The 11,661-nt window shown below is 36.3% G+C and overlaps 1 protein-coding gene across 7 annotated transcripts in view; it reads left to right on the forward strand.

Moving 5' to 3' along the window:
* UTRN (utrophin) overlaps window positions 1-10,857 on the forward strand; it is a 387,073-nt gene extending 376,216 nt beyond the window's left edge. For all 7 annotated transcript variants that reach the window (XM_042795633.1, XM_042795636.1, XM_042795635.1 and 4 more), the window contains 4 exons: window positions 2,646-2,754; window positions 4,223-4,309; window positions 7,136-7,158; window positions 8,722-10,857. In XM_042795633.1, coding sequence (XP_042651567.1) covers window positions 2,646-2,754; window positions 4,223-4,309; window positions 7,136-7,158; window positions 8,722-8,730 — 228 coding nt within the window. In that variant the 3' untranslated portion in view covers window positions 8,731-10,857. The remainder of the gene's footprint in view (window positions 1-2,645; window positions 2,755-4,222; window positions 4,310-7,135; window positions 7,159-8,721) is intronic.
* The last annotated feature ends 804 nt before the right edge of the window (window positions 10,858-11,661 follow it).

Here is an 11,661-nt window from a genome sequence, read left to right on the forward strand (position 1 = left end):
ATGATTTTCTACATTTTTATCTCAGGTTCTCTCTGAGTGAAACTGATCAATGATGTAAATACATGCAGCTATATCCTCAATTATTTTGCATTTAACATTTTTTAGTATCTGGTGGTTATATTAAGGCATCCAGAATCCTTCGCTTTCTGCTCTAACCCCCATTCTTTATCTGCTTAACTGCATTGTCCTGATTTTGTCTGAAGAGGGTTTTGGTTTGTTTTGGCCGTTCTTGTTATTACAGTTACTGGAACTATGTAGTGTAACATTTATCAGTATATTCAAATGAAAATTAAGTCATCAGACATTGTCCTCTGATTAGAAAGGGATGTGGTTTTTTTGTTTGTTTTAAATCCAACTGCAATGTTTCATTCTGACTGCTGCAGCAGTATACAGTACATCAATGTAAAGTATTCAAAGTACGTTTTGTTTGCTCTCAGTTTATCCACAGTTAGAGTCCTCATGCTCCATAGGGCTTTTTTGTCATTTGCAATAGCAATCCCAAGTGGTACTAAATAAACTTCACTACTAATTCATCATTTAAGTTCATAGGCATCTCCGTTCTACCCTGATTAATCTTGACTTTGCAGTGCCTCACTATCCTTGATCTAGCCTATGTGTTGCTGTACTTCAGTTTTGTATCAAGTCCAGCACTGACCTTCCTTCCTCAGTCACCTCAGTCATTTCTGCACCATTGTCCATAGTTACTGCTTGAAGAGGGACAGAGATCCAGTCTAAGAGCAATTTTGCATTTTGGTTGATTCAAATTCTCTCAGTACATCTGTTTGTTGGGTGGGCAAGCAGCTGGAGTTAGCCTTGATGCTCTGTGCTGAAGTAACTCTTAACCCTTGGAGAGTTTGCTTCATCTCTGCACCATTTCAGCTCTAAGCTTTTCTTGAACAGAAGTTCCTAGCTATACAGAGTTACCTGGGGTTAGTTACCCCAGGCTTGGCCTATTTAAAATCATCACACGCATTTTACCTAGACCCTGTAGCTGAGTTGAAGCCTGATACAGAAAAGCAAATTACTTAATTACTTGATAAGCATTTACTGTTCATAGAAGTGTCCTGATGGTAAAATCCTTGGCTGGCTTGAAAACATTTCCATTTTTCTTTGTCTTCTATATGCAGAGCAATATTTCTTGATTTATTCTTTTAGTCAAAGCTGGAAGTTGGTATTGTCATGCTGAAGGGGATGAGAATTGGAGGAGAAAAAAGATTTGCTGAGTGCTCAACATTTCCTATTTTTCACCACTGTGTATGGAAGAAAAAGTAAATTTCATTGCTCAACAATTTTCAGTTTTGTTGAAGTTTTTTGGTTTTAGACTGGAAGTTGTCTCAAAGAAATGAATGTTGCACTTAAGGCTGTGAGCTGCAAAGGAGCAAACGTGCACAAATTAATTGCCATTCTGTATATTATGTCTTTGCATCAAGTCTCATAGCTGTTCTAGGTACTTGTTCAGTGTGAGTTTCAAAAAGATCTTAAATGTAATTTTTTTTACTACTTCTGTATCTGCTTTTGACAGATTTACTTAAATAATCCACTCTTTAAACTGTTTGGAAGTAATTTGATGATTTGCAGTCAAAAAGATAAAGGATAGAGGCAACCATTTAAGCTAATATTCTGTAACTGCCTCAGATGTAACTACTATTTCATGTACTTAAGTTTTTTCAGAACAATAATTTCTGGAGCTCAAATACTGTATTACTACTCCCTTCCTCAAAGGATTTCTTACAGGAAAGAAAGAAAAGAGGAAAAAAAAAATGCCTGAACAAGATCCCTTCCAGTATTTATGAGTTGTTGTAGTGAAGAAGTCTTATGGTCTTTTCTTATTTTTGTGTCTGTATATGTATACTTATACATAATCTCAAGCTCACACATGGTTACAACTAAATCTAATACAGAACTTATGTGTTTGATTCTTCAGGTGAATTTAAAACTCCAGAAAGGCTTGTCTACAACACAGTTTTCAAAGCATATGGGTTCCTTCTCATAATTTTCTGGAGATTACATAGTTTTTCTGCAAATGTGGTGTCCTCCACACCACTGAGAATCAGCGTCAGCTGGAGCGATGGCTAGCTTCCACATTTTAGATTTAACAAAGTTCTCTTAAATCTTGTGCCTTCACTCAGCTTGATTGTGAATGGGTTTTGCAAAACTGTTCATGATTGAACTGTTGTTTGTAAGCATGATCCTTCATACTAGCAAAGCTCCTTAGGGGACCTTGGCTGAATGTCCTCTGTGCATGTGTATATGTATGTATATATCCATATGTATATATACAAGCCCAGTAATACCGTTGTGTAGTCTAGTGTGGCTGGACTGAGACCCTCAGCAGCCTGTTTGGGTGGTATATAACTGTGTTTCTATGGCGCGTGCTCCCAACAGAACACTGTTTTTAACAAGGCCACCAGCTGTAGTCTTTGTAAGAATTACGCTTAAGTCTAGATTTTCTTTTAACAAGTTCTTGGTTTGGTTTTTTTTCCCCTTAATGGATGTATAGACCTCAGCCAACTTTCAGTGGTTTGGAGAACAAACAAGAAAGAGCGCATGAAAAAGGAAAGGAGCGGGATGACTGCATACAGGCCCACGCTTAACTTCTGTAGATATAATTTATCTAAATTTGGATATTACTGTCTTTACCATAGCCTGAGTCAGACTCCCGGGTTAACGGCGCCTCCCCCTGTGCTTCGCCCCAGCACTCTGCCCTCAGCTACCCGCTCGAGCAAGAGACAAGCTCACAGTTTCATCAAACAGGTAAGTGTTTTGATCAGATGCTGTGCTGCATAGGTCTATAGGTGACTACTGGATAGGTTTGTTGGCATCTTTCTGAACAGATTTATAAGTAAAAAGGAACTGATTTTTGTGATGCTACTGGGAACAAGATTCACTGCAGCTGGAGCTGTTGCTTCCCCACATTTGCAAACAGCTGCGGTATCACAAGAATCCATGTGACTGAATTATGGATTTCTGTCAACAGACTCCTTGGTCCATTCCATTCTGAGATCATTAATTTGCTGGGCAGATCCATCCTCACTGTAGGGGGAACCACATTTTACTGGACTGAGATGGCCAGCAACTGTTTGTGCTGCAGTGCACACATTCACCCAAGTAATATGTCAGATACAGGAACAAATGTCCAAAATGTGTAATCAAAGATTCCTGATGGGTGCTTTAAAAAATCTTCTGTATCCTCTGCTTATTTTGGTATTTGGATGACCCCAACTCTCAAAGGCTTCACATCTTTAGGAATTTTTGAGTATTTAAGTGTACAGCTTCTGCACATGAGGGGATTTCTCTCTTGAAAGATTATTTTAAATTCTATGATATCAGAACTCATTTATTCCACTGGGAATTAGCAGAACTAACTAGACCATTGAATGCTCAAAATTTGGGGAAAAAATAAAAGACTTTTATCAAATTATTAATTTTAGGCATTATTAATGACTGTGTTTGTATTCAAACCTTTATTATGTAGATTAAAAAATTATTTTATTTCTGTGAAAAACAGGAAAAATATTCTCTTGCACACTGAAAAGTTTTCATTCATCATTGATGTGTTTTTACTTTGATTTATCTGAAAAACTATTGAACTTCTTCAATTCTGATTTAATGCAATGGTAGATTTATGAGAGATGCTGTTTAGTAACACTGCCAGGAACAGAGACAGTTGTATTCCCTAACCATTCCCTTGGTTAATTTTAAGCATCATTTTAACAAAAAAATGTTAAGGATTTTAAAACTAGTGAAAATTCATATTGAATAAAGACCATCTAAAAGATACATTTTTTTTCTGAAAAAAAAAATGGTGTATTCACTCTGAAAGTTACATGACAAATCATCTGAAAATGGAACAAAATTTTAATTGAGCAGCTACTGAGTACAATACCCTTGTCTTGTAAATCTTTTCTTTATTTTAACTGTAAATTCTTCTGTACTGCTCTTTCTTGGTGATATCTTCTAGTTCACTCTTGGGTTCAATGAGAGAAATGAGTTCTGCTGCAAATCAGTAATGTAACTTTCATCTCCTCTCCCAAAGCTGTCAATTATCAATGACAGTTCCTGACATTGTTACAAAGGCTTCAGGTAGTAGTTCCCCTTGAAATATAAAGGAGTATTTAACTGTAAGGTTGAATGAGAATGCCTTTCAGAACATTGTTGTCCTTTTGGTTTTTTCTTCTCTCGTTAGTAAATTCATTGCACTTTTTTATTGTCGTATCTGCAGATGACTTGTTGGTTCCACCTCATGATACCAACACAGATCTAACAGATGTTATGGAGCAAATCAACAACACATTTCCAGCTTGCTGCTGTAAGTGTAACAAAATATGTCTCTGAGAATAGTATTGAATTTGAGGCAGTCTTCTGAAGAAAAGTTATTCTTGTGGTATTGACTAGGACAAAAACCTTCTCTCTGATGAGATTTCTTGTCAAGCTATGTGAGCTATATAATTCCGTTCTTTAAAGTTCCTCAGTAGTCACTATTTGTGAAGGTAAATAAACAGATATTCTCATGTTTTAAGTGGAAGTGATTCACTATAAGAAAATCCTGTAGCTCCATATGGAATTTTCAACTGTGCCAAGATAAGGGAAAACAGACCTAGAATTCTATTAGCTGCTGATATAGACCTTATATAGAACTTAAGTGAATATAGATTCAGAAATTCTGAATGCTGGTTTTCTAATAAAATTTGAAAAAAAAGCCTTTAGGCAACAGGAGGGATCATAGCCCAATCCTGACTGCCTGAACTAATTATTGAAGTAGTTATTAAACTAATTGACCAGAGGAAAGAACTGATAACGCAGCACATAACACCTTTCCCTGCTTAAATGCATTGCAAGTTGATATTTTATTGTATTTATTAAAGTAAGATCAAAATGAAAACCAATTAGTTTCCTATGCATGGATTATATCAGCTGACATACATTTCCACTGATCCTGTTCCTTCCAGAGTGTCACTGCACTCACAAGAGTTAGCAGCTATCTCTCTGTTTCCAGCAGTATTTCATACAGATTGTTGGTTTTGGCAGAGGGGGTGAAGTGGCAACTTTGTTATTCAGTGTATTTTTTTTTTAAATGCATACATAGATATCTGCATTTTAAAAATACATACACAGATATCTACACCTTCAGCTCTTTTGCCTTCAAAAAACAGTAGTGAAAACTTTTATATGTTCTTAAATTTTCAACAGTTCTTTCAAATGAAATGTAATAATGATGGTAAGTTTTAAAAGGCACAAGTGAGAGAAGGGATGTTTATGCCCAGTTCTTGTGGAAGCATTAAGACTGAACTCTATTCTATTTTGCAAACTCAGTGAACCCTGCTAAAATACCCATTTTATGTCTTGTATGTACATTGCTTGGCTGTGAAGAACTGCATCACAGAAGATGCACTTTGCACATTTTGAGAAAGCAAACTAGGATCTAACAAAAAAGGTCTTGTTTCAGCTGTCCTTTGAGGTTTTCAGTTAGTTCAATAGTTCAGATCCCATCGTTTTTCAAATTAAGGATTTGATTCTAAGGAGCATCTCTTCTTGAAGTCAGCAGCTAGTGGAGCTACTCAGCACAACTCAAGGGTGTGTGTACATATACAAATCAGTAGAAAATGCAACTCAAGTATCAGTTCTTGTTTTTGCAAATTCCTGTCTTGCATGCGTAAGGAGTATACAACTACCTGGTCATTTGGCCCAAATTAATTTAAAGCAAATTGCCCTGTGTCAGGGCAAGTTTGATATTGATGGCTGTTCTCTGCAACCAGGAAACAGGGGAAAAAAAAAAAAATCTCATATACATGAAACAAATACCCTGAATGAGTCAGAAGGAGACTGCAAGTGAAAACCATGGCCCCACATCCTTTCATATTGTGGTGTGTATCTTAGCATTTAAGGTTAAAAGAAGTCACATTTCCAAATTTCATGTGATTATTCCCTTTGTCACTGACATGCTGTTGCAGAAATCAAACCAGCATGCCCCAGTTAGTAGGTACTACTTATATTTGCTCTTCTTCAGTCATTCTATAACATCTCATACTTGGGAGATTTACTAGGATTATATTTTTTAACCATATAAGATTCATAAACTGTTTAGAAACCTGAAATGAGGATTATTAGTCTGGTCTTCCCAACACAGTGCATTAAACTCTGAGTTTTGTTAGGGAAAACCATGACAGATCATCTAGTCCATCATCTTTCCCTGTGGCCGTTTGAGATGGATCTGTGCTTCTGGATGGACAATTGTCTAACCTGTCCTGTAAAACTTCCAGTGATGGTCTCTAAAGACTCCCTAGGCAATCTGTTTTAAGAGTCTCACTGTATTCCTAACCTTAAAGAATAATATCCTTACCATTTTTTCATTATACCCAAGCTAAATTTTATTAGAACAGCATTCATGTTCAACATACCATGATGATTTATTAACAGAAAAAAAAAAAAAAAATTAAAAGCGCTGTTTTTTCACAAACTCATCACTACTGCTCTCTCCTACCTTGGCTGCATCTTTCATTAAGGAGTTACTAACATCTAAGCCTTACATAGATTATTTTTATCCCATCTTGGCTATATGATAGTCAGTCGTCTTAATTGCTTTATTTGTTTTTATGGGTTTCAGGTTATAATTCATCTTGAAATCAGTATTTCTGCTTACTCCAAATAGCCCTTATGAAGCAATTATTCATATAGTAAGGTCAACACTGCTCTTAATGGTGGGGTTTGTTTGGTTTTTTTGCTCCCTAGATCCTTTGATTATGGATATAATGCCTCTCTTCCTTCTTTATTTATGAGGTTGGTCCTCAGAACTAGGCAGGTGTGCAACGTTTTTGCCTGTGCCTCCAAGTGAGTTCCAGAACACAGCGTTTTGAAGAGTGTTCCAATATACCACTCATAGATCAATATGGCTGCAAGCGGTGAAAAAGGAACAAGTTGTGTCATCTGTATATCCATAATGCTATAAATTTGTGAAGAAAGTTATGTATAGACCATTACAACACACTTATAGTTAACTGTTGGGGATTTTTTCTTAAGTTATGAGTGTTTTCATTTTTCTGTAGTTCATACTTTCCCGATACTGACTTTGTTTATAAACTGTCAAGATGCAGAATCATGCCAACTTCTAAATATCTTTTGTTTTATCTATTTGCAGCAAATTTCACTGGCAGACCACAGGTATGAGACATGTTTACATACTTGTATAGTCACTGAAAACAAAGCAAAGCAAGTGGAATATTTTCATTAAAGCAAAGTGGCCAGATATTTGTCTGTATTTTTCCCTAGAGGTCTATATGGAAACTAAACTGATGTAACAGGCTAGATTCTGGAATATCCCAGTTAGTAGAAAATTCCTGCTAGTGCAGGCATGACCAAAGGTGCTATGGTGTGCAGTTCTGGGGTGCTGACCAGATGGAATCAGCTTGAATCTGTCAGGTCCAATTAGTTTCAAGCCAGCATCAGCTTGCAAGATCAAAGCTGGTCCTTGCAAAGACATCCATGTTTCCTTGTGCTCTGGTGCCCATAACTCCTGAAACTGGAGCTGTGCACGCCAGGGCACAAGGATCAAGAGCCACACAGCATTTTAGGCATAAGATTAAGCTACCTTCTCCCAGTAGGCAACCACTTTACAAACCCAAAGCAGAAATTGGACTGCTTTCAGAGTTCACAAAAATGTGGAAAACAATATGGTATTTAGATACGTGTTCTTGAAAATCTAACTGGTATGAATGATCAGTTAAATTTCTGTTATAAGTAACAGAAATAGGAAGAACACTTGTAGGTTTAGGTTGATACTGGAGCCCATGTATGACAAATAAGAAGCGACATAATCTTGTGTCATTGCAGAATTCTTTGGAAGGTTCATTGTTAAATAAGTTTTAAAGACTACCACAAATTGCTGTGTGGGACTTTGGAAGAATTAAATGGTAGGGAAAGAGTCTATTTACTCTCTCAGATTGCTTGACCTTTTTCATTAATCTATAGTTTGCAAGGTCAGACCTCCCCAAAATGAATATCTGAAAATTCAGAAATATTGCTTTGCAAACACTTTCTTGGATTGCAATATCTGGGATAGTAGGATTATCCTCCCAAACAGGAATTTCTAAAGAGAATGGGATTACTTATGCCCTGCAATCAGTTAACTCAGACTTTGTGTTTCAGTCTCTTGATAAGTTAAATTAGTGAATTAAACTAGCATTTCTCACAAATCCTTCCTCTGAGCAGGCGCAGAGATAGCTTTCAGTGGTATCAGTGAATAATTCTAATCTTCCTGAATAAGCATTTGATATTTTTTAGATACAGGATGATTCTCCAAATGGTTTCACTGCACATCTATCCTTCCAGAACCATTGGAGGGGGCACATTTGTCTGTTCAGGAACGGAGTCCTGAAACAGGAGGCTGGAAATAAGCTTCACCTTTGAAGGGGCTGAGACCAAATCCAGACTCTGTATAATTTCTATTTTTATCACTTAGGCTTCAGATAGGACAGTAGTTTGCCTGAACTTTTTTTTCCTATGGATGCAGAACAAAGAGAGTCTAAAAGTGATATTTACTGCTCTGTAGACTAAGGTCCTCTGGACCTTACTCAGCAAGAATTTTAAATGCTGCAGTATAGTTAAATTATGTTTCTCTTAACTACATGTCTCAGTGATTTGCTGAGTCTGAACCAAGCCCAGAGTGGTTAGAACTTTCTGTGAGTGTTGACGTGATACTAACATGGTTATTTCTCATCATGTCAGGCAATGTGAAGTGTTCATTTGGATGTCAACCAGTGCTTCCTGATGTGCAGTACAGCCCTTTTCTACAAACCACCGATCGCGAGTTCCACTTCATCAGAAGGCTGCATGGGACCCTGGAACACGCTGTTCGCTCTGACCGCGTGTTCTACTTGAAATAGTAAAACACTGAATACCCAAAGACGAGGATGTTGTTTTTATAGAATCTTTTTTTGTTGTTGTTCTTCTTCCCTTTCTATGCAACTGTAAATTAATGAGCAGTGGAGTATTTGTCACTGATTTGTATAAATATACAGCCGTGGGAGAAGGGGCAGGGGCTTTATATACGTTCTTTTTGATAATCGTAAAGAGAACTGCATAAGGAGTTTGGAGCAAAATGTTACATTTATACATTCCTTTCAGCTGTTTGCTTTTACATTGTAAAATACCCTTAGTTATAGTCTCACACATTTAATATTCTGTACTGATTATTTATATACTAACCATCTGACCACATGGACTTCAGAATACCCTTGGGTTGTTTTCAGGATTGGCATATGAAGTTCCCATAATCTGCATTATTGTTACTGGTTAACAAAAATTGCTGCTGGGTGCAAGCTACAGTATTTTAACTCCATTAAACAAGGTAAACCTCTCATTCTGAGTCATAATCATCATCCTCATGCACCGAAATGGTATTTTTAACTTTCTTTTAGTTATTTCCAGCCAACACACTCCATTTGGAGGATTATTTTTTTAAGCCTTACTTTACTTTGGAATCAGGAGATAGCTAAAAAGAGGACTTAGATGATAGCTTGTTGTTTTCAGTAAGGTCTAAGTTAGTGTAATCTTTCCCAACTTGGTTCAGAGAGAAAGCTTTGCTGTTCCCTGCTGTGCCAAACTTGCTTCAAGTTTTGGAATTTACAGTCTGTGAAGTAAAGCTCATTTGTTTGCCTCTTGGAAATGAAGAGACAACTAGAAAGCCCTTTCCAATACTATTAACAATGAAACATTTTCTTCAAAATGGCAATGTACTTAGGTAATATCTTTTGGCATTGTAATCTTGCAAGTCATCTTTCTCTTTGAAATCATTTATTTATGTACTTTAAGTAGAGATAATTATGGGAAATTATGTCACGGATCAGATGATCTCTAGTTTTAAAATTATCATAAGAGATTTTAATGCCTTCAGAGAGTTTACAATGCTTCATGGACACTTGCTTTAATTTCAGGACATACCTTTAATTGGTAAAACTGCATGCAATATATTTCATGTATAGCGGAGAGAAACTAAACCGTGTTGTTCTTAATTATTACTGAAGAAAAAAAAAATCTCAAAATGGTATTGGAAGAGTTTTAAATTCTCTACAGCTACTGAAAAATGCTAGAGGACATTATGACAGCAGGTCAGGAATTTCTAGTGCTTTTGTGAAGTGATACCAACTGGACTGTCCTGCACCCACAGTGTTCACTCCTGGACTACTACTGTTCAAGGAGGGATTTGGGCACACTGTTGACCACATTCTAGTGTTGGCTCAGGTGCAAGATCTTGCTGAACCTTTTGGCAAATTATTTAACCACTCTGCCTCTGTTTTCCCATCTGTAAAATGGGGATGATAGTACTTATCTCTCAAAGGTGTTGTAGGGCTTAGTTAGTGTCTTAAAAGCTCTATATGAATTCTAAGTATTACTCCTGAGTGGAGCAAAATTGTCAAGGTGGGAAGAGAAGATGCTGGCTCCTATAAATGCTTCATCTATTAAAAAACGTAGTGTAGTTATTTCGAGAAGAAAAAAGCCCCACCTTTTACAGAAGAGGAAAGCCATGACCACCTTTCTACCTCAGACCTACCTTCATGAGTAGTATTGGAAATAGCTTTATATCCTGTTCTCTGCAAAGTACTTTGCTTTTATGAAGCTACATAATTCTCTAGGCAAAGAATCCTTAAAAGTACCCCCCTACATAAGTAAAAAATTAACTCAGTAGTGAAATTGGTGGCTTTTATTTTTGTTCTGAATATGAGGCTATGTATAAAGTTGGTTTTCTGCCTGTGTTTGTATGCATCCTTTGTCCTCTGCTGCCGAGTAAATGCTGCTTCAAACACTACATTGTAACATTCTTCCTCTGAGACAATAATAAATAAAAGGAATATATTGCAGTAACATGAGAAAACGTATGGAATTCTTTCAAGTTTTGTGGATAGCACTTCTCACTGCTAAACACTGAAATTTTCATTCTGAAGATTAATTTTAACACAGGAGTGCTGTGCTAGTCCATTTCTATGTGCTACCATTTTTGGAGTATGGTTTGCATTTATATAAATGAGATTAAGCAGTGTTTTCTCCCCATAAATTTATGCATGTTTTCTACAGTTTTCCATCTTTAGTGATTTAGTCTGGAATCTTTCTCAATTTCATGACAGATACTAAATCTGATCATTGAGAAGCAGAGTGCTTTTATTTTAAAAAATGTTATATATACATATTACAAAACAGCAATAATGCATGAAGCCCTGTCAAATATTAGAACTGTAAATTAGTCTTCAAGTTCTCATGACATTCAGTCAACATGCTCAGCTGAAGCGCAGCATTGGTATTCAGTCAAGAAATATGTACTTTAAAGCTCTACAATGTGCTGATTTTCCGTATTTGCATTAAGCTAATGAAAATTGAGTTAATGATTGTGTTAGAACTTACTGTGCTTAAAGGAGGAAGAAAATCTCCAACCCTGAAATCATAAAATTGTTTCCTTATAGTGATAGTTTGCACTGTTTTCATGTTTAGTATTTATTAAAATACTATTTTCTTCAAACTAACAAATATAAAACATAAATGCCAAAGTAATGACGTTTTCCCCCAGTCTATGAAAGGATGCCTAACACATAAGTTATAGGGAAGAACTGGGTTTTTCACATAACATTTCAGTGATTCAGCAATTGACAAGGAATTTAATTATAGAAATAGCAA

Source organism: Tyto alba, unplaced genomic scaffold, assembly GCF_018691265.1.
Source record: "Tyto alba isolate M040663 unplaced genomic scaffold, T.alba_DEE_v4.0 Super-Scaffold_22, whole genome shotgun sequence".
NCBI lineage: Eukaryota > Metazoa > Chordata > Aves > Strigiformes > Tytonidae > Tyto > Tyto alba.